General features: G+C 32.7%; 2 protein-coding genes across 3 annotated transcripts; one reads left to right on the forward strand and one right to left on the reverse strand.

The window, feature by feature from the left end:
- LOC111039068 (tyrosine-protein phosphatase non-receptor type 9) lies at nt 1–18,535 on the forward strand. 2 transcript variants are annotated; one of them, XM_022322348.1, is made up of 11 exons: nt 1–360; nt 556–789; nt 858–947; nt 1,019–1,159; nt 14,167–14,301; nt 14,382–14,570; nt 14,672–14,774; nt 14,900–15,095; nt 15,317–15,710; nt 16,920–17,127; nt 17,265–18,535. In XM_022322348.1, exons 1-11 carry the CDS (start codon nt 325–327, stop codon nt 17,489–17,491), a joined length of 1,953 nt encoding a protein of 650 aa, XP_022178040.1. In that variant the 5' UTR covers nt 1–324; the 3' UTR covers nt 17,492–18,535. The 2 variants fall into 2 exon arrangements, with proteins under 2 accessions (XP_022178040.1, XP_022178039.1); XM_022322347.1 differs by having other exon boundaries at nt 353–469.
- On the reverse strand, nt 17,961–24,838 carry LOC111039071 (gastric triacylglycerol lipase-like). Its single transcript, XM_022322351.1, has 7 exons — nt 24,619–24,838; nt 23,120–23,234; nt 22,380–22,623; nt 21,964–22,125; nt 21,739–21,823; nt 21,437–21,579; nt 17,961–21,366 (listed from the first exon to the last, which is right to left on the reverse strand). The coding sequence occupies exons 2-7, from the start codon at nt 23,230–23,232 to the stop codon at nt 20,683–20,685; spliced, it is 1,431 nt and encodes a 476-aa protein (XP_022178043.1). The 5' UTR covers nt 23,233–23,234; nt 24,619–24,838; the 3' UTR covers nt 17,961–20,682.
- Nucleotides 24,839–24,949: the final 111 nt, after the last annotated feature.

The raw sequence follows: 24,949 nt of genomic DNA on the forward strand, positions 1-24,949 counted from the left end.
AAAAATAAAAAGGTTAACAAAACATTCAACAAACGTCGGTCAAAAAAATATTTAACAACATTAGACCCAACGATATTATTAATTATTCTATCCAATTTCGTTACCAAACGCGTTATCGATACCGTTCTGTTCGCTGTAAAATAATCAAAATCTCAACAACAACCCAATATGTGCCATACAAACGGCTCATTGTCCCTCATCTTAGTGGTGGCTTGATAGCGCAAAGCCAGGACCATAACAGATCCGGCAGGTCGGTGTGAATGTACTGCTCGGGTGTCCAACAAGAATAATAATTCCACAGTTGATGATCGCAATACGTTCGAAATGGAAATCGGAGATCTTACGCTGGAGCAAGAACGGGTGAGTGGGTCGGTTAAAGGCGGACATGTACGGCTATAATATAACGTCTGACTGCTGTCTAAGTGCTAATGCTCCGGTCACCGACAACACTGTATTATTAAGCACAAAGGTGTTCATTATGATACATGGCTACTTGACCCCGTGTCCAGTTTATGTGTGTATCTAATGACTTAGTTTTGTTTGTTGGTTTTGTAGGCCGTAGACGAATTCATCCACACGATCAATCATATGCATAAATTACAAAACAAACCGCCCATAGCACGGTCTTCTGCTTTCAAGTTTTTGGTAGCAAGGAAATTTGATGTTGCTAGAGCTGTACTGTTACACGAGCAGCATGAAGAAACCAGGCTGCGCGAGGGTTTGTTCGGGTTTAATTGTACTGTTGAACCATTGAAAAGTGAAATTAAAACTCAGAAATTTACAATTTTGGTAATGATGAACTGTTGAAGTTGATCTTCATGTGTCACATACTTAACTTATGTGTTTATTTTTTATAGCCAACAAGAGATTCAACAGGTGCTGCTATAGCTGTTTTTACAGCACGTTATCATGTGCCACAGTTTTCTTCTCATCAAACTACTTTGCAGGTATGCACAACATTTAAAATATGTCTTGTAACATAATAATACATTTAACATATTATTTTTTATTAAAATAGGGTATTGTTTACCAACTGGATATTGCTCTTGAAAACGTCCAGACTCAAAAATGTGGGTTGGTATTCATTTACGACATGTCTGATTCCAAGTATTCAAATTTTGATTATGATTTGAGTCAAAAAATCTTAACCTTACTTAAAGTAAGTTCATTGAATATTATTTATATCAAATTAAACAATTAAATACATAACAGTCAATAATATAAATAAATATAATAATTCAAGTATACATTTATTGATATGGAACCCTTTGATGTTTCAAATCTAACACAAGTACTTGTTGCTTCCAATAGTGTGTAATATTGTACACAAACAATTTTACACTTACAAATATTTTATTGAAGGATTAATGTTTAAATGAAATATCGTATTTTAATATCATGATTATTAAAAATATTAATTTTAATTAATAATTTTGTATGTAATATGTTTATAATTATGATTTTACTCAATGTTCAACATGTTAAAATTAGTGTTGATAGTTCTAAGAACTACAAGTAAATAATGTCCCAAGTGTACCCTACACTTTTTTTTATAAATATTTAAAAATTAAATCTTAAGAGATGTGTACAATGTACATTATTTGCTTTTAATAAACAAATTATTTTGCATTTTGTAATAAAAATTAATTATATTTTTTTATTTACAAATAAGAATATTATTAAAAAGAAACTTTTAAGTTATAAAATAATATTTTCAATAATCATGCTATATTATTGACATTATATAAAGTAAAATATGTATTATGTTTGATTAATGTATTGAATTTATCAAAAATTATATTTTTATTTCAATCTAAATGAAAAATATATTATAAATGTGTCAAATTACGTGCATGCGTCTATTAAATTCATAAAACAATTAAGTTTAACAAATTTTAATTATAGTTAAAACATTTTTTTTTATTCAACTTACATTGCGTCTCTAACAATAATACTGTTAAAATTAAGTACTACAGAATATGGTTTTATAATTTATGGATTAAATTTGACTTAAACTGATTATTTTGTATATGAATAGTAAAAAAATGTCGTACTTGTACAGTATGCTATATACTGTATGTTTGGTGGTTTAGAATACTATCTACCAAAATCTATTCATATACAAAATTGTATTATACTTGTATATAGTTTAATATTTTGTCATTAAGTGTAGGACTTTTACAACAAAAATAATACGAGTTTGTGTTTTGGGTTTATACATGGTTCAATTGTAGGTATTTTTATTATTATATTATTATTATTTCTTAATTATTTATATGAACGCTTTGATTATGCGTTATTTGTATCTATACAAGTGAAGTTATGTGTTGACTTTTTTTTTAACATGTGACTTATTAGATTATGTATCTAATGAACAGACATACTAAAACTAAAAACTAAACAATTAAATTAAAATAATAGAAAATAGCTCTTAGTAATTTTAGAAAACAAGATTCAGTAGGAATTATTTTGAAAATCATATTTTTTATTATACATTTTAGGTTACAAATAGGAAGTGTAATAGTATACCTAGTCATTGAAATATGTAAACATGTGGTATACTGTAGAACTTGTCTGATATTGGGTATTTCTAATAAACGTAACACAAGCCTAGGTGCTTACAAAATGTCCAATACCAACTTGTAGTTGACTGGTACAATTTATGTTGAAATGTAACTGTAACTTAATTTCAAAATTGAATGTAAATGGTCGTGGCATAACTGTGGAAATAGATTAATTTATTCATTTAAATATATCATATTAAACCAACTTAAAATTATGGTAGATAAATTAATGTTTATGGCAGATAGCATATTGTATTAGTACCGAACATTTTGATAACTTATTTTTTTCTTGATTAGTAAGTTTCACCTTCCCGAATCATTCCTTACACAAAATGCTTAATATATTAATTAAATGTAATTAAGTGTAAGGGAACTAAAAGTATATTTTTGCATGGCCAATATTCTATGACTTGTTTTGTTTGCTTATTAATGTTTAATAGTTTCAAGGATTCTTTGTTTGTAAGAAGGGCTAATGCTATTTTAGTACAGGCATGTATTAAATAGTTTGAGACTTAAATACTTTGGCAACAGTAGATATCTGAAAAAATAAATAAGTACCTATCCACCTCATTATAAATATTTAAAATATCATATATTATATTTGAATTTATATTTAATTGTAATTATTGTTTGACCAAGCTTAAATGGTATTTTATTAATTTAGTTTAATATTATCACTATATCAGTATAAACATTATTTACAATTATTTAACTAATGGATTATTAACAATAATACATTGTTGTATAATGTATGTTTCTTAATTAAATTCCAAAATTTGTTTAATAAAAAAATATTGTTACATAGTACACTAGTTGTAAAGAGATATTATAATTACAATAAAGTTATGGTCTTTAAATCATCAAATATAATTTGAGAGTAAAAATTGTTAGCAATTGTAATTTTGAAATCTAAATTATAACTTAGTTTACTATTCAAATATTAAAAAATGATCTGTTTTAGTATATCTAATAGCCCAGCAACTCAAGCTTAGCAAATCATAAATTGATTCTGATAGCTTACTCAATAATGCTATCTTTCATAAATTTAATTATTATTTCCTTTGTTAATCAAAATACTATTCTTAAAAACTAGAACTTAAAAGACATTAAATTATAGTTCAGAGATTTAATTTCTTATCTGTACTATATTTATGATTTTATCAATAATATTTCAATGATCAGTTTTCCAAGTTTAAATTAAAATTGACTTATACAATATATTATATTCAGTATAAACGATAAATATAAAAATACTTACCAACAAAACTGTTCGATATCTTTAATAATTATTACCTCCATAGACGTATTTATAGTTTTTATGCTTTAGTCTTTTAATCATATTCTATGATTTTTCTAGAATTTTTTTTCATGGCTTCTAAAATTCATTTTTAAAATAAAGTGTGAATCCCTAGTGAATAGGCATATTGATTTGTAATGTATACTAATACTTAACATACTATTGAAACCCTTTTCATGCAAGGGACTTATTATGATCTGAATATTTAATATCTATACTAGACTATACAGCATATCTACTCTTTCATATTATTATTCTTTAGGAAATCTTTCTACTTGTATAGTTGTATGTACTAATATTTAAAAAAAAAATGTTTATAAAAATGAAAAATATCCATGATGTTTTATGCAGTAGCAAGGTTAGGTATATGTTAACGTTAACGTCTGATGACATTTTGAAATTTAAAGAATATCTAAATTGAATATTTAAATGTTTTTGGATAAAGGTATTATATTATTTGAATATTTCACTTATGTTATTCATTTTATCAATACATGATAACACTCAAACGTCGTATTTTTCAATCAATAACTTTATTTTTTATTAATATTTCTTTTGTTAAATTATATATTTTTATATATATATTTCTCTATTGGTAGATTTATTTATTTGCTAAAATTTTACTTCAGATATTTTTGTACAATCAGTTATTTAAAAGAATAAGCTTTTCATTGCCACAGAGTTAACATTTTCGGTTTTTCAACCAAATTTTAGCACGTTCATATTTTATTTATTTGCTCAAAAATAATTAATAATTTAGATCTAAATTATTTAGGAAAATCAGAATCATAAATTCGCAGTCTCGGATTTTAACATGATTCCTATATAAGTTATTTTTCATATTTACGTTTACGATTACACGAAAAATAAAAATATTTATAATCGTGATTCTGATAGTATAATTAAATGATAATTTGAAAAAATCAGATTTAAAATAGAATAATTTCATTGTTTAGAAGTGATGCTATGAGTAGTGTAGCTTTTTTTCTCACATGTACTCTTGTATTATATTTTTTTGTAAACTTAACCATCAAATTTACCTAATTTGTCTGTAAATATAAATCTTAAATATTTATTTTAATAAAAATGAAGAAATTCAAATAATTTAGTCGAATAAACAGTATCCACTATCCGTACATGGATAATATATCTTTTTACAATCTATTCTTTTTTTTTTTTATCTGTTAAATGGAATTTGATGATTTAAGTCTTAAAGAATTGGGTTATTTGTTTTTACGCAATTAAGATTGGTGTGTAATTACATAAGCCATCTTGATTTGTATTAGATTAAACTGTAAAAACAATCTGAGAACGGATGAATGAAAGAAACCAAAGAGAGCAGAATTGTACGATCGATAATGCTAAGAGTACACAGAGCTTGTGTGAGAACACATGCGCGTACTCCAGTGTAGCAGGGGAAGCCCCCTTTGTTTCCTTCCAGTTAGGGCGATGATAATGTAGGGTCCGGCTCAGCTGTATTTAGCCACAACCCCACTAAACCTTGGTAAAAACCTTTTTGCTTTCGTGCACTTTATAAATGACTGTTCCAAGATAGTTTTTACACTACAAACACGTTGTTTGTAATTTTTCAGTAAAAATTGAAATTCTCAGCAAATAACAATTTTACCTTCATTTTGAACCGATGAATGTTGTAAATTATATACATTAAAATATTAGATTTTTTTAATTTCAATAAATTAATGAATTACAATGAATCCATCATTATACCAATATTCGTTTAATTTAGTTTGTTAAGTATCATTTATTCTTGTCATCATATTATATTTATAAATATTCAAAATATTTATTATTTGTTGCGTGATTTTGTCTTCAATGACCTATGCCCTATGCCCATAATATATTGGTTGATTTATGAAATTGTGTAGATGAAAATTCAATTTATCTTGGAATCATGATGAATTATATTTGTAAACAATTACCTGTATAGGATTTAATACATGCTGTTTATTTTTGTACATTTTTCCAAATTTATGAACTCGCTAACCCGTACAATATTATATAATGTAATATGATGGTAGTCCTATTTGTAACCTGACATTCCATACGCACCGTGTGTACTGTGTAGGTATTTAGGGTGGCGATGAAGTCGGCATAAAAGAGAGGAAGTACTTCCTGACACGTGATATAATTTCTTCACGAGACTGTTAGCCAACTGCACAATAGTTTGGACACGTATAATAATGGCATACGTGCACAAAATCGAAAATTACCAATATTAACTTGTTCTGCCCAGAACTAGTATCTTAAAGTCCCAATAATAGATTCGTGGTCGTATATAATTTTACGCAACAATACAATAATATACTGTTCGTCGTGATTTTATTTCATTTTCTAACTGTCAATCGCCATTCCATATTTTAGTAGTCCGCGTAGTAGGTTTTGCTATAGGTATTTTTTCTTTGGTGTGTATATATTTTTCTTTGAATTACTAATTAAATTTTTTTTTAACAAAACAACTATTTGTGGCCGGATGTTAAAAAAAAGGAAATCCGTTAAATGAAGATCACTAAATGGAACGAATCGTAACAGGCAGGAATGAATTATCCTGATTAGTCATGTTTCCGATGAGACCCGATCCAAACAAAATAGAGACCTACCGAATTATGCTAAAATGATTGTGCTAAATTTATTTTATTATATTTATTGACATTCAGAGAAAATCTTAACAAAGTAGTTCGTCAGTACAATAGTTTATTTATTTATTCAATTCCAGAGATTAGCTTTGTAAAACACACCTATATAAGTGTATAGGGTTCGTACATAGTCATTACTCATTAACTACCTTGTTTTATTTATACAGGTAGGTTATAATATGTAATAAGCCCGTTTTTTATACTTAATGTTTTTGGTTTATGAGTTTATTCAAGGTAACTAACTTTATTAAAATTTAAAAAAATATTCAACTATAATCTAAAAATTGACGTAATCCGTGTATCTGGTTAATTGTAGAGCTAAGAGGCTATGATAGTAATTTTAATTATTTTCTATACTTAAGATAACAATATTGTAAAATATTATTCAAATAAATGAATTTAAAAGTCTTCCCTCGAAGTATAGTTATAGGTAGTAGGTATTAAATTATAGAAGTTGAAAATTAATTTTATTATTGTAGTAGCTATCATTACCATGAAACAATAGTTAAACTGTTTTTACTGTTATGTTCATATATTTCAAGTATAATCATTGATTAGCATTTTAAACTACAACATATTGATCTGTATTTTATTTCAATAGTGTCTTCTTGTATTTGTTGCAGTATAGCTAATTAGTAATTTTTAATTAGTTATCAATTTGTATTTATTAAATTCGAAGTTGTGTTTTTTGTAATAATGCCATCTAGACAATTAATCCTAAGGGTTTTATAATTTGAATATTATCAAAATATATATACAATGATGTCAAACTATAATCATTCAATTAGTGTAAATGCCAAAGATAATAATTGTATCCGTATAATGTCATCATAATGTTAATCTCGATTCAATCGACAAAATTGAAAATACCTTTAAAGCGTCAGCTGTATGTCGTTTTGAAAAGAGTGTAATTTAATAAAAACCCACGGCGCATATACGGTAAATTTGTAAATAATACCACCACACGTTTTACTCGTATGACGCCTATCGCGCGTGGTAGCCGTCCGTGATTTAAATTAGCCATTAGCCCAGTCTCCGCGAATAGTAGGTACTTTAAAATAATAAGTTGATATCGTTTTCATTAATTCTGGACAATATTATACTTATATCATGTTTATTACTCTATGGTTCACAGCGTTAGGTGAATAATATAATATTTACAGTTGTCAAACATCGTATTGATCGCACAGACGAGCGTGGATCAGCGATATTGAATACCTACATATTATTACATAAAACATAAATTACTTTAGCGTTTAGTGGCTATCAAAATATACACGCTGCAGTCGGTTGTGTTTTTACCTCGTGATCGTAGGCCTGCAGCATATACGTCGACGAGGAGTGTTCGATACGACGTATTTTTTTTTCGTCGTTTCATTCCACGTATCGAAAACGATTACGTCTTGTACGCGCGATTTGCGGACGCAATTGAAAATTACATCGAAGAATCGTGTCGTCGTTACTCAAACATAATATTAAAATTATTATTATTGTAATATTATGTTGTGCGCGTGCATACGAAAAACGCGCGTTCGGGAGTCACTGGAAAGTGTGCGAGACCGAGCGACGATGAATCGGCTCCGGTGGCGATGGCGGAGGGAGAGGAGGGAGTCGAATCGCGAACACGGCGGCGGCGGCGGCGTCGTCGTCGTCGACGGCGTCAATGGGAACGTTTTTCCATTCAACGAGAGTCCCGGCGCGTATAGCGTAACGGGAACGGGCAGAGACGTGATCCCGGCGGAGCGGGTGCGGCGAGGGACGGGTACCCGGTCGGCGGCGGCGGGGGGGAGGTTCGCATTTTCACCGGCGCGGGCACCTCCACCACCACCGCCGGTCGCCCGCGCGCGTGTATCGACTATGCTCGCCGCTCTCGCGCGCGGTGCACACGCCGAGGGGGCTCAGTCTGTTTTTCCGCGTCGTTCCGACGGGTGCGCGTTCTTCGCTCGCGGGTGTCGCGTTTCGTCGTCCGCCGTCATCGTTTTTGCCCGTCGCGCCGCACTCGTAGTAGGCAGCAGCAGCGCCGCCGCCGCGAATCCACACAGCGCTCACTCCGAGTCCACCGTTTCGGTCGAGTCCCCCGGTCCACGCCGGCGGACCGTGACGCGTTGCGGCGGTGTCCGAACGAATCTCGACGGAATATAATACAATTTTAATACAACAAACGCACGGACGGGGCACGTAGGTTGTGTTTGATTCGGATTTTAACGTAATACCATAATTATTATTGTAAATATTTTAATAATATCGTACACATTTACGCGTCCGAACAAAGGGGACGACTCTTGTGCTGTTACAGTGCTCGCGTGTACCGGTGTGTGTGTGTGCGTGTGTGTAATATTGTCATTCCGTATCCCGGACAGCGGCAGCAGAAGCGGACGATATCGATCCGGTACGATATGGGTTTTGGATAATATATTACAAACTTAATAATAATTTTTAATGTGTCAATATTATGATTTATGTCTAATGAATTTTATCGACATTTTTGTTGTTGTAAATCTTTGCGTGCAGGTCACGCGGCTCTGAGAATTTTCGTCGCGTTTCTCTTGCGTATTTTTTCGTTTTTGTTTTTGGATCGGGTCGCTCGTGATGCCATTTTCCCGTTTAGCCTTGAGCCGATGATCACCGACCGTTACATATCGTGATTTTACTATTATTACTCGCGTGTGTGTGTATTTTTTGTTTTTGCGAGCTATGGGTTAGAGTAGTAAGATATAATAAACATAGCCATTTACACGATGGGACGACTGTTCTGTCTAAGAGAAAATTCGTTTTTCGTCTCTTGGACCGAATCAAGCGCTCGCGGGACTTAAACACAACCTTGGACGACGTGGTATACATGTGTAGGTAACACAATTCGTCGTGGAAACAACGAGATGGCGTGTAATAGTCAGTCTAATCGCAAGACGAAACTATAATATAATATTATTGTTATAGCGGATAAATATATTTTTGTTGTTTACGCCAAAGGTCGTTTGGGAGAAAAAAAAATATTATAATTTTCGTTTTTTTTCTCTTTTACGTCCATTTTTCATGCTGACGTATGCATCGTACATTATGATACACATTCCGAATTATCAGCAAACCGTCTTCGACGTCATTCATAAAATGCCTAATTAGTTATCGTAATAGAAATGTCGTTTGTGGTTTTCGGTCCTGGCGTGCAAGTATTTTTAAATCTGAAAGGAGACCGATGATTCGAACATATTTTCATCAGGTCGATTTTGAAATGGAACGCGAAGTATAATATTGTCCTCATTGTTCTCTTTCCGCGTGGCTAATATATTTTGTCAACTATAACGAAAACCTTTATTACCCATATCATATATCTATAAAGTATAACATTATACATATATATATATAATATATCATATATATCGTATCCTACTATAATAGTGTTATCAATTTTTGTTACACGTACTACGTACAAACCGCTCTCAGTTAATATATTTCCAGCCGATCCATTCTGAACATTTTTCAAAAGTAAATTTCATGTATCCCACCTAATCAAACGACACTCGTTCATTTTCGTCATCTTTTATGTAGTAAATAGTACATGTATCATCAACTAAGCAGGGTATAATAGAATGTACGGACAAATGTAATTAACGAACTTATTATGATCGTTGATCAACATACCTAATGATGGTTAATAGTATTAAAAAAATAAAACAACGCTTAAATATACTGATTAGAAATTAGAACAAAAGTTATAGTAAAACCGATTAATACTTGATTAATTACGTTGGCAGTTCTTTCTGTTCTACACCCTTTTATAAGTAGACACTAGTTCGTTGTATTATATAATATGATATTTTATTTTGGTAAGAGGGCATGTCGAGCTGATAAATCGTTAACATATGATGTATCATATCGACCCTAAATCATTTCTTTTCTACCTAGTTGAATTTAAATATACTTTATTGTGGTTATTATGTATTGTTATTTATAGAGAAATTGTCTAATTTTTTCATGAATTTATTCGTGATAGAATCTAGATGATTTACGGGATCCAAAAATACGCGCCGCTATCGACGCACTGCGTATTTCACCAACTTTGTTATTACTATTGACCCGTGCACTGATTGTATCCATATGTCTCTTACTTAGCGCACATTGTATAAATAAATACATATAACTACCTACACCGCACCATTTCATATAATATGTGGTGTACATTATACATGGTTTTGACTTCCCGTGTCCCAACGCATACATATATAATACTCTTATGACGATAACGCTACGTAGTATGTATGGGCACCTAACTCTAGTATAATATATTTTACCGTTGCGGGAGACGTTAGCTCTCTTTTAATATTGTATTCAATATTAGTATTTGGTTTTGTAAAAATCATTAATTTTATCCCCATCGCGTACCAGTTTATCGGTAAAATGCGTTAAAAAATGCTATTCATTTATATAGGAATTTGGTACACTGTTTTCTCGTTAGGACAACTACTACTCCACAGGGCATGTATCAAGAACATCTGACAGTTTTACATCGAAATTACATTTGAATAACATGTCAGCCTCCGTGATACACTGATATACGTACACTGTACGTTACGTATTGTGATCATTTTTTTCTTGAACGTGAATAGCTGCAATAATCGATTCTTATAGTTATATCAGCATTTCGGTCTTGAAGGACCGATTCCGTATACTGCTATTACACACATACATTTATCATCGGAAACTGAATTACTCGCTGTTAATAATACAATGTTTTTTTAGTTGCTGTATGTAATGTGTGCATTGTGCAGAGCTACGAAAAAAAGTGTTAACGCTTTTTGAAAGTTTTTACGCCATTTTAGTTTATTACTGTTCATTCTTTACTCTATAATAATATATAATAGTATAGCTCTGGTATCAACTATCAATAATGCATCACGTTCCACATTCCGATAATCATTATCTATTGTAATATATTACTAATGAGTAATGACTGTTATTATTTAATCGTCATTGCAGACGAATCATAAAGTTAATTTAATTACTAATATGTAATTCATAAAATCCTATACTCGTGGCCAATTCGGGGAGATTATAGTGGGTATATAGTCATTTGTTTTTATCGAACTTTAAAATGTTTATCAATTCATTTCTGTCTGAAGTTATTTAATTTTAAAAGTTATAACATTATTTTTTACTGCGCATTTTGTTTTGGGTTGATTTAGTGGTAAACTTTCCGTTTTCAATTTATTTTTCAGTTTTTATTAAAAAATATATTTCATCACTTCACGTTAAAAAAAATTGTTAAAATATTGATGTTTTGAACGTAATAGTTTCTCGCGTTGCATGTTCAAAATATAACATTAAAACGATGGGAGTTGCCACTATAATAAGTATACTGTAAGCTGCAGTGTTAAACACTAAAAGTTAAAATTCTAAATCATATTGTTGTGTAAAAGACAGCAAACAATATATTTTACAGTCATTTTTTTTAAACGTTATTTGTCTTATTTAACAATTTGTGTATGATACAAAATATACAATTTATGTTATTTATAACATGTGTATAGACTATAGCTCCATACATTTCCATACATACGCTGTTAAAACGATGCACCACCTATTTATTATTTACAGTAATTTTCTGTAATAAATTGGCATCTCGACTATTGATCTGAAACGTGTGTTCGCTGTGACCTTGAACTATATATAATATATATGTGTATGAAATCTGACTATAGGACGGACGAGACACCCATGTATACTACGCTTTGTGGGAAGCGAGTTTATTATTTAAAATTTTTTCGGGAGGGTTTCTTATAAGTATAACATTTATTATTTAAAAATCTCCCATTATATAGATGTTCGTATATTGTGCATAATATACGAACATCGAACGATAAACAGATGATATTCTCAAAAACCCTACAAGTGTTTAATATACAAATGTTTACGTTTGTAATAAATACCCTAAAGTATTTATCATCTGTACATTTTCGGTCTGTATTTAATGTATAATATATAAAGGAAATATATTTGAAATATATCGTGATAAACCGCTCGAAGTATGTGTTGGTTACACCGAAGACTGGAACCACTTAACTCGGTTTATCGCACTTCGTGTGTGTATGGACGTTAATCATTATTGACACTCTTGTTTAATAATCATACACTCAATAATAATAATATATTATCGTACAGTTTTAAATTTTAATCGCTTTGAAAAATATATTATAATATACATAATTCTTAATAACAATAATCGCGATCGTATAATGTGTATATATGTATATTGACATTTATTTCAACATGACTCACTGAAGTCGATCGTTTATTATAAGTTATAACGTATATATAATAATACTACTATATTTTTACGATTATCACGATTGCCTAATGTATTTTTGATTGGTTGAGATTAATAATTGCGTTACCCCCTCAACCCTCCATAGAGGACAAAATTAAAAATCGTCGTCTGATAAGTATGTAAAAATACTTAATGACAAAAATACAAATCCCGTTTTAAATTATATTCAGAAGTCCCTATATTAAATCAATAACAATCAATAAGTAATGATTAAAAAAAACGAGCGATTTTACGGTTTTGACTCTAGTATAATAATTATCATGCGATCTACAAAAAACGAGATTAAAATGGTTTCGGGTCGGGGGCATCGTTTCGCATACAGCCGTTTTTGAATCCAAACATCTTTGCCCCCTCCCTAATTGGGCTCCTCGGGAACGTCCTAATCCTGACCGGAACGCGAATTATTATACAGATATTATAATTGGCGCACGTCCGTCGAAGCTCGCTCGGTATATAGTAATCCGTTATAGCTCAGTAAAGTGCCGCTCTATATTAAACGCTGCGGTACAGTTGTTTAAATTTAGAGCCCGCAACCTTTTTTTTTTCACCGCCACGTTGTAAATTACTGTCACTACACTGTATTTTCTCTCTACGATGCGCTGCTGACGGTTTTTTATCGCCTCGTCTTGAATAATTAATACAACTATCTCACGTTCGTTTGATTAGAGACAACTTGCAATATTTTCTAGTTTTCTAGTTTTTTATAAGTTATATATATATATATATATATATCGTTGGTTTTTGAATAGTACGTTTTAAGTTGCGCACGACGACCTAGTTCGATCGCGCCCTGACCTATTTATAATTCGATAACTCGCCTGGTTTTTGTAACACACATAACGTCCCGCACGAGTCGAGCCGAGGAAGATGGTCTATCGACCTGTAAAATGTAAAATCTCACTATACGACTCTCCGAGAGCTGCAGTTTATCGAGCCGAATAAAATATGTGCAGCCATCGAACGGTGATTTTTATGTACTCGACGATTTTTTATTTGGTAGTCGATGGTGTTCTCGGTGTATAATAAATAATAAGTAATGACTATTATAGTATCCTAATTATTTATAACGGCATACATTTTAAACGTTGTCATTGGCATATTAGCGCATCGATAACTCTGAGAATGCTATTTTGTATAATAATAATAACGATCTCAAGATTTTCTGACGTTTAATTTAAATGTGGCGTACTTAAATATTGTATAAAATGTATTCTAATGTATCATAATATGTTAAGGTACTGCTGTTGACGATTACAATATAATTTTATATAATGTTTTAAGTTTTTTTTTTGTTTCTTAACTCACGTGGTGCGCTTGTCTGATTCGCAGGGTGGTTATCCTGCCAAATTGAAGAAAGTTCTGATTGTCACAGCGCCGCTCTGGTTCAAAGCCCCATTTAAAATACTCAGGCTGTTCGTGCGAGAAAAGTTAAGGGATCGTGTGTTCACGATCAGCTTGCCTCAGGTATGTGTGACTTTATTATATAACCTCTTGGTGGGCATTTATATTTATTCCTCTCTGATGTTTTTCGCGGTCCACCATAGTTGACCCAGCACATACCCAGGGAATCGCTGCCAAGGCATTTGGGCGGCACGGTGGACGTCGAACACGATAAATGGTTGTCCTACTGCTTGAACTACATGACGAACAGTGATAAATATGGAAGTTCGGCTATGTCCGACCACATATGCAATTCGAACAGCGCGAAAAAGGACACCGGGCCAGAGACCAAAGTATGTATACTGTAAGACTTAAGTAGCATGTACTGATCTGACCCACCGATGATAGTTTACATTGCTCTTATTACTTTTTGTAACTAATCATAATTTTTCAGACGAACAATCTGTTGAAAGAGAACAACGTCGTAAACGAAGAAAGCGCCGTCGTTAATGACAACTTGTTGTCGGGGTGGACATGCAACACGATAAATTCGAGAGGTAGGATCAGCAATATCGAAAGCACATATTATTATATTATTTTCATAGCAGGCTGTTAATACTCTTTCATGCGTTAAGTTACCAATTCATATAGCGTTTATTAATTTTTTTTATCTCCTTTACAGAAGAAATTTCTCCGATGCCTCCGTCATCTGTCAGTAGCGGGTTTTCGGACGACGACAGTTTGCGTTGTGATTCTAGTCAAAGTTTAACTATTAGTCAATTTGTTGAATACGTGTTGAAAAAGAAGAGGGCTGGTCTCATCAGAGAATATGAAGAGATAAAGACCCGTTCTTCCGACGGTACATTCACCGTTGCCAAGTATGACGAATATTTTTTAATATTTTCATGTTATCCTCTTTTTTTGTGGTACCATCTGTACCTGCGTTATTAGTTAATTGTTAAATATTTTATACGGGGCGTTGTCCGGAACACCTTCTATTTGGCGTCTTCATCCTCCGTATACGCCCTGTATATGTGACGCATATACACTCATCGTACCACCATCTGACCCTCCGTTCTGTTGTCTTACTCTGCTGCAGGGCCCGACCCAATCTGCTGAAGAACCGTTACACGGATGTGCTTTGCTACGATCACACGAGGGTGATGTTGGCGGAGTCGGACAAAGACCCGATGTCCGATTACATTCATGCCAATTTCGTCGATGGTTACAAACAGAAGAACGCGTTCATCTCAACACAGGGCCCACTACCGCACACGTGTGCCGACTTCTGGCGCATGGTCTGGGAACAGCAAGTGCTAGTCATCGTCATGACCACCAAAGTGTTCGAGTGTGGCAAGATCAAGTGCGAACAGTACTGGCCACCTGACGAGACGTCCGACGACCAGACGTATCAAAACTTCAAGGTGTCAACCACGTCTCTCAGTCAGTTCGACAATTACGCCGTCACCCGATTGGAATTGACCAACACTAACGTAAGTACGATGTTAGGTCAGGTTTTAGTTAAGATTCCATCCTTCCTGCCGATGCTAATATTTTTCGGAGTGAAATATTATTGTTAAATTTAAGGTTTAGGTTTGATTTTGTGAGCAATATACCTACTATACTCATAAATAGCAACCATATCAAATGTATGATTATTAATTATTATCATAATAATATGTATCGATATGTATTTATAAAATAATCAAAATTAATCAATTAAATATTTATAGGTATACCTACTTTACTATAAATTATTGGATTCGATAAAATATTCTGGATAAGGCTTTGAAAAATGGCACGTTCGTTCTTTTAAATAACTTTGTTATCTCTCTTCTATCCGCGATTTTTAGATAATATGCTTTTCGTATTTATTAGTTATTAGTTATTAACGTATATGCAATTAATCAATTGTAAAATACATTAATGGATCAAATCCGTGATTGAAAATGTAAAGTATCATCATAAGAATGTGTTCTATCATGACGTTTATGCGCACCTTTATTGATTCTTTCTGCAATAATTTAATTGTATACTACTGTAATTTAAAATTAAAATCACAGAGAGATGTTTTGAAAAGATATAATACATGAATATTTTGATGAAGTCATTTTGATGAAATATAGAAAGTACAATATGAAAAGTGATTTAGTTTGACAATATTAATTACAGTAGACCTCGTTTGGGACCGTCCAATTTTTCGGTCTTAACGGGGTTGATATTCATTATATATTTTAATCAGGACTAAAGAAATTATACATGTTACCGGGGTTTTCGTCTTACGGAGGTTTCCCCTTACAAAAATCTTACTGCAATTATTTTTAATACAGTTTTTCAAATAAAAGTATGTCGAATTTTAAAGTCCCTAGAGAAAACCAAATAAATTGTTTACTCATAAAGTTATAATATATTATATTTACTAATATAAATAAAAACAAATATACGTTATTACTTTTTTTTGTAATAATGCGAGGTAGGTATATCATAGTATGTAAGATGAGTAGTGTAGGTATAAAAAATATACAGATATAATTGGTCATTCATTAATACACTTCCGTGCGTTAATCGTAAAAAAGTTTTTTCAAAAGTGTGATATTTCAACATCGAAGGTTTTTTACCGTATAGTACAATATTATTCGCTTCTTAAAAATATATAATTTAGCCAAGTCAGTTCACTTTTTGTTTTGTTTTATTTTTCTTAGACCAACGAGGTCAGGCAAGTATCTCATTTCCGTTTTAACTCGTGGCCGGATTTCGGCGTACCACATAGCGCTGTTGCCATGTTGGATTTCCTCGGTAAGGTCCGGAAATGTCAATCGTCCATGTTACAAGACCTCGGTGACAAATGGGCCGGACACCAGCGGGGGCCTCCGATAATCGTCCACTGTTCAGCTGGCATCGGACGAACAGGTGAGCAAAAAAAAATATAACTTAGTAAAATCGCGTCGCCGTATTAACGCGGCGTCGACTATTACTTTATATAGACTTGTACATAACTCGTCTTACTTGTACTCCGTGATTTTTCAACACTCTCGTTTGTCCCTCAGGAACGTTCTGCACACTGGACGTTTGCATCAATCGCTTGGAGGAGACCAGCACCGTGGACATCAAAGGCGCGGTGGAAAAGATTCGGTCGCAGCGGGCCTATTCCATCCAAACGCCCGAGCAGTACGTGTTCTGCCATTTAGCTTTGATCGAATACGCGTCGGCCAGAGGTTTCCTCTCCTCGCCGCCGGACCTCAGCGACTTGAAACCACTCGAAGATTCGGACTGATCGACGACAGCAATGAAAATCGCGCATCGGTCGGGCAAAGCATTTATCAATACTTATATAGAAATTTAATATTTATATATATATATAAATATATACGTCTTGTGTAAAAAAAAGTATGCGCATACAATAAATTACGTGTGTGCATACCTACACGTTATAACACGCGTAGATAATCAGAATCGGGATGAGCGCGCCAAATTATTTATACATCATATTATATGTATATGGTCCGTTTGCGATCGTTTTCTGACATTATACTTTTGTATTCTTTTTTTGTTTTTCGTAATTATACTATTATATATATATATATAATATATATGTTTAACAATATCATATTATATTAATCTGAAACGGATCTAATCAATTCGTATCGATCTAAAGTTCATATTTTTTAATCAAAATATTATTTTTTTCCATTTCGTCTATACACGCGCAGCGACTTAATTTGTTCGTTTGCCCCCCCCCCCTCGACCATCTAAAATGTCGGCGCATTACATATTATTATTGTGTTATGTAAACAAAAATGTCATGCGATCGTACGCCTTTTACTCGATACATAACCAACTATTGTCGTCAAAAAAGAATATATTATAATTTATTTTTGCATACATTATACTATTATTATTATATTGATCAACAACTGTTTACACATATTTAAAAAAAAATCCTAATGCAGAATGTCATGTGACATTGTGCAAACGGCTTTGTTATATCATTATTATTGTGAACAAACTACCAAATTTTTTGCTGACCATTCCATGTATCTAACTTTTTTAAACATAAACCTTAAATTCGTTGTAATATATTATATATAATTTATATATATATATATAATACATATTTAATGTGATAATAATTTTTGTCAATCACGGTGAGGTACGATAAGATAATAAAATGAATCATTGTGCCACTGTATTTCATAATGTGATGCCCAAAAAGAATTTTTTATTACAATCTATATGATATTATTTAAAATTTTGGTTGTAACTCTTGTAACATAATTAAAACCATGCATGTGAATTAATAAAGTTACATGGACAAACACTGGTACATGTTTGATTAATTACAATTTAAACTAATCGAAACTATATATTATGTAATAATTTATTAATAAAGTCGAATGAACTATTTGGTTACCATTGTGGTCGTGTAATAAACTTATAATAATATTTGCAGAAAAAAGCAGTTTTTTGTGTTAAGTTATATACCCACCTGGGCATTGATTATGAATTTCGTTATAACTTTACTTGAAAGTTATTTTTATGATTAAATTTATAATCAAATTAGGGCTATATACAACTTGGACTATAAACAAGAATCGAAAAACGTTTTTGAAATCCCAGTCATTCAAAAACAAATCAAAATCATGTTCAACAATAATACATTTAAATGAATAGGTACTTGTCTGTACAAAACGATTGTGATTGATAAGTAAATATTATTTTATTAAGCAATCGATTAAAATGTACAGCATTATTAAAAAAGAAAAAACTTATATCATTATATGTAGAAAATAACTAAAACAATGTATATATAATTTCCTGCAGATAATTCATTATGTCGTCATTTAAATGCCACGTGTAAAAAAAAATAATAAATATTAAATATGCGAGAAGTCTAAAGATTGGTGTCAAAGTTAAAAAAGGATTGTGAATACATTCAACATATTTTGGAAATAAAAACATATCATACGCCTTTCTATATTCAAACGATCAAACATTACTATAGCTACCGATTATTGTCTAAGAAAAAAAATGCGACGGTCGTTAAACACAATTATTAAATAAATCAATTATCAATATAATTAGTAAATAAAATATAATAGCATTATTTGTCGCATCATGTCGAGGTCAATTGAATCAAAATAACGCTGTTCGTGTGGACATTTTTTTTTAATTGCTTATTTAATAACCGTACAACTTACAAGTCCAACAGATATATGAACATAAATATTATATTATACAGTATACTACATACATTTTTTTAGACACAAATCATGCCATCTACGTCGTGGACCAAACTATCCATCACTCTCAATAAAATTTAAGAAATATTTTTTTGATTGCACATTAGTTTCTTGAAATGAAAAAGTAAACACAAAATCGTTTGACACTTTTATATGATAATTATTTATCTACACAGAAACTGCATAATATAATATGTGACTGCAGTAGATTGTCATAGTATTGTTTTACTTTAAGTAGACACATCGGCGTAACTAGGGGGGGGGCTAAGCCCCTCTATATGTGTATTTAGCCCCTATAATATATATTGTACTTATTTTGTTATTTACATCTCGCTTTTATGATAAGTTTATACTTTAATTTTATTGTTTATTTTTAATTTTATAGGAGTTACGCTTATTGTGGTGGGGGTGTGGGGCCCCAAATTTATATTGAACATTAGTTACTATTAAATCCTAGTTACGCCTTTGAGTAGACATCACTTTAAATAATAGCTCATTACGCCAAATCTGCTTTACAGTGTACACTTATAACGATATCGTATATTAATATTACCTAACCTATCCTATAAATTATAGTACACTGTCTACTATATATATTATATATTGTCAATATATTAATTGAAAAAAGACGGTTAAGGTTTTAATGATATTTGAGAACGTCGTAACGATGATGCGAAACGTGTGTTGAAAAATATCAAAAAATTATAGATACCTAGTCGGTAAAATAAAATATTAAACCTCGACACAGTGGCATATTTACAATTTTTTTTTTTGATTGGGGGGAGGGGTTGAAATTATAAGAAATAATTTTTATAACACTCTAATTGTTATACAACTGTAACCACCCGCAGCTGATCGCACATCGTCCAAGTCAAATCACTCGCAAATGTATCAAATCGATTGAAAATACTGACGAAAAGAATAGATTTTGAAACTTGATGTACTTACCAGTTGCAGTCATAGGTATACTACAATTTCAAGTTAAAAATACCAATACAAATACGCGTATATATAGGTATCTACGCCGTGTTCATATTATAAATATTAAATATATATACAGCTTGTACCTACTCGCAGGATTGTTGTCATTGTTTTTGTAGACTTCTTTATAGCATATAAGTATTATAATATAACAATATATATTGTATTATTATGTATAGTATTATTTCGATGGGCGATACTGTAGAGACGAAAGCTCAAACCTTACGCGCTAGTCCGACGTTCATCAGTCAGCGTCATTCCGCGGGCTCGTGACGACCTGTTCGATTCTCCGATGCGTTGAAGACTCTTGCCAGAAGAGCGTCGATCCGTACTTCTTTTGGACCGACCGAACGAACTCGATAGCGTCCGCCAACAAAGTCTCTTGAAGCACCCGTTCCCGTTCGAAATCGGCTGTTTCACCCTCACGGTCTATCGGCCTGGGCATGGAGTCCGCTATTATCTTGCTCAAGTTTTTCGCCAAGTAATCCAAATCTGATGGAGTACCACTACCATTGATGTTGCTAGTGCTACCGGAATCTCCACTTCCATTGTCACCGACATCACCTGCACTGTCACTGATATTGGAATATCCACTGTCACCGACATTGTCTGCACTGTCACTGATATTGGAATGCCCACTGTCACCGACATTGCCCGAACTGCCACTGATATTGACATTTCCACTGGCGCCTATATAGTCATCACTGACATTGCGACTGGTATTGAAAATGTCCTTCGACTGCGGAGGATTTGGCCCCGAGTACTTCCAGTCCTTATCATCGGTCTTCCGCAGAATTTCCTTGATGGGATCATTTACACGTTCGTTAACTTCAATGCTCCACAAAAAGTCCAAGTGGTTGAAGTACGGGTTGCCAATCATCACGGCATCCATCAGTCTGGGCAGTTGGGATTTCAGTTTCATCACGTCCTGCTCGAAAATCGAAAATTAAGTCACTGGAATAGGCGATGATATTATATTACACACGCCAAAACCTCACTTGGACGTCGGCCAACAAGTCGTTTTTCCCGTACATCAACGTGATGGGCACCTGGATCGATGTCAGATCGTACGTGAGAGGTTCGGTAGAGTTGTACCGTTCCACGTTAGTCACCAGACCGTAATCGTACCGACCGAAAACGTCTGCAACGAAACCGTGTTAATCAGTATGGTGTAGGCATATTTTGAAAGCGAAGGACGGATGAGAGAATTTACAATTTATTTATTAGGAGTATATATATATTATGTACTAGTTCATCGTTGCCGTTGTAAACTAAATATTGTTATTGCATTTGCACACACCTTTCAATTTAATCTGCGCGAAATGCTCGGGAACCATGGATGACGTTCCCGACGGAAAGTGTCCCATGATCAGCGGGATCAATTTCTAAGACAACAAACGAATGCCAGATGACACGTCAATAACAGCAATAACTAGTAATCGCTTCCTCGTATATTATTATGTATATGGTGTATACAACGGAAATTGCGAACAATATTAATATTAGACAACTCATATTTTATTACGGTATTAAAGTACTGCGGGTCACTGCCACAGATGAAAAACATTATTCCCCTTTGGCAAATCAGTTTCTGCGTCATTTTCCCTGCACAAACAGTTGACGCGAAAATCTTTTTCGTCATCGTCTGCGGCATAACCATTCCGTTCGTCATTCTTTGGTAAGCAATCTGTACGAAGAATAGTGCGTCAATTAGTATAGTATAAATATTGAATAGATATAAGAATAATAGTTTTGCCAAAACTGCCGTCGCACAAAAACCAACAAAAAGAAAATCCTCACCACGATCACTATATTGGCATCTTACTAGCTGTAAAATCGATTCGCTCAGGGTGATGTGTTATTGGGTTTTATTTTTGAAAACTATTCGTATCCAAATTGTTTTCTCGTCGTACTAATAACAAAATACAATATCATACTTACGTTAATCATTCTCGCATATGGAGCCACGTGTTTAATCGGTGACCTCGTGTGAGTGAAATACGCTACCGGTGCGAGACTGATTTGAGATCTGATTTTTGACTGATATTCGGGTCTTGCGGAAGCCATGATGTAAAACACAGTAGTGCCCATGGAATAACCTATGTAGTGTAGCTGTGAGGTGTTTGTCTTCATCAGGATATAGTCGACCGCAGCCGGCAAATCGTAAGTTCCGATTTCGTGTAAACTACAGTGTAAAATAAAGTTTGAGAATGGAGTGGGTAAAGATTAAAAGATTGCATAGTAATATAATAAAGTGGGCATTGAAAGTACACATTATATTACATGTAATCGATTAAATTATATTTTGTAAACCCAACGGGCCATGTTACAGAGGATCTTGTACCAATAAAAAAAATTTTAAAAAGTAAGTATCGCAGGACTAATTCGGTAATATTTCTCTTGGGATTAAATCTTTAGATTTAACAACGACGAAATGCCGATTAAGCATGGTAAATAATTCTGAGGTGAATAGCACTTGAATTTCTGTCGTTTTCTTTTTCTGGTGTTCAATAAAATGATCAACACAATTATTAATTATTTTTTATTTACCATTACAAGGGACTAAAAAATTTGGAAAAAATAGTATAGATACTACGCTATAAATATTTTAAACCGACAAATATCGTACAGTAATTATAATAATTTGTACAAAACATAAAATACCTTGTAATAGTACCTACCTGAAATTCCAATAAGATTTTTGCTTGTAGTTTAGTGACACGTGTTTTCTACTATAAGTGTTACCACGGCTATTTGCCAACCACACGTCGTATCCAGCGTCGGCGAGTTGCATGGCTACACAACAATAATTGATAATTAGGAACATTATATTATGTTTTATCGTATTATATTACTACTTGTAATTGTTTTAAAGCGTAGACAGTATAACAAACTAACATAGCGCCAAGCGCAGAGATGGCAAACCTATGACACACGAATCACAGTGTGACACTCTTATGCTCTTTTAGCAGGGACACACTCAACTTGTTTTGTTTTCATTCAAACCATCGATGTAGGAAATTTTTAAGTTTAAAGAGAGGGTCATTAAATTATTTGACACTCAAGTAAAATAAAACCAACCAACATTTTCATTTGCCAGGCGAGAACAGAAAGGTTCGCCATCCCTGGTCTAGCGATTACTATCGACATTTTATATTTATATTACATAATATAACCTCTCCCCCTCCCTGTTTTTAAAAATTATTATAAAAAAATATTTTATGTATTTGTCATGTCCAAATTTCAATCAGAATGTCATCAAATTTAATGCTACACTCATAAATAAAATTAAAAAATGTGTGTTATTGGGAAGCTAAATGCTTCGATAAAATATTCTATATTAAAAATGGATGTTTGTCTGTATGTTTGTTAGCTAGAAGCTCAAAAAGTATTGGAACATTTTCAATAAAAGCTGTATCAATATAGATTCCTTTACCCTTGATACTTTGAGGGTGCTTATAGCTTATTTTTCAACGCTCATTGATAGCTATACAAGAGGGTAGCTCACACATGCGTTTACTTTTCTACTAAAATATATTTTTGTTTATTTATTGGTTTCATATTATATTGCTATTATAAGTAGTAGACATATTGCAAGTATGTCTTTTTACAAATATATTTAAAATAAATCTTCGGAATGTACCACATCTGGCGGGATGGCTAGTATTTCGAAATCGTCATTCCATTAATTCAGTGACTCAATACGTATCCTCTTCATCGAATTTCTAACTCGTAATCGTCCTATAGATACCTCAAGTGTAAATTGTTTCGTACTGATGTGATATCTTACAATAATGGTTTAATAAACATACATTGTCACATATGGCAAAGTGTTGAAAATGTTTGCCTTCTTCTATTATTTTTCTGGGGTTTTCCAGTCATATTTTTTATTCCCTCATCACATACCATACATGCATAATATCTTATCAACACTTAACAACCGATAAATGTAAAGTATATTAAATAAATAAAAAAAGGATATGTTTTATGACTTTGAATTTGTAATTTAAAATATTGATTAATACGATTTATAAGCATCTTCCACTGAATTAAATTCCCTGTACCTGCCTACATCAAAGCTATAAAATGACAGTATTAGCGTGTGAACACATACGTGGTTGGCGGTAAAATTATGTTACCTCTGCGGTGCTACCACAGTAGTGGTATTTTAATCACTCACACAGAGACGTGTTGGCTCCGCCGAGCACCCATCCTGCCGAATTTGAGAGAAACGCGTGATGGAAGAAGACAGGATGATTTCTTGTGGGCTTCTGTCCGCTGATGCTGCTGGGGATGCGGTGCAATTCAAGGATGTAACCGTCCTCCGTTATGACGTGGTGGATCTCGGCGGCGTATCCATTTTTCTTGATGATGTCCACCTATACGGTACAAAAAATATTTTAACAAACCGAAATATGTAAGGATTATATATTTATATGATTTAAGCGTAGGTAATATAGTTACAACCATAATATGTTATAATTGTTATTATTTTCAGTCTCAGTGATCAT

Source organism: Myzus persicae, unplaced genomic scaffold, assembly GCF_001856785.1.
Source record: "Myzus persicae strain clone G006 unplaced genomic scaffold, MPER_G0061.0, whole genome shotgun sequence".
In the NCBI taxonomy this organism is placed as follows: Eukaryota; Metazoa; Arthropoda; class Insecta; order Hemiptera; family Aphididae; genus Myzus; species Myzus persicae.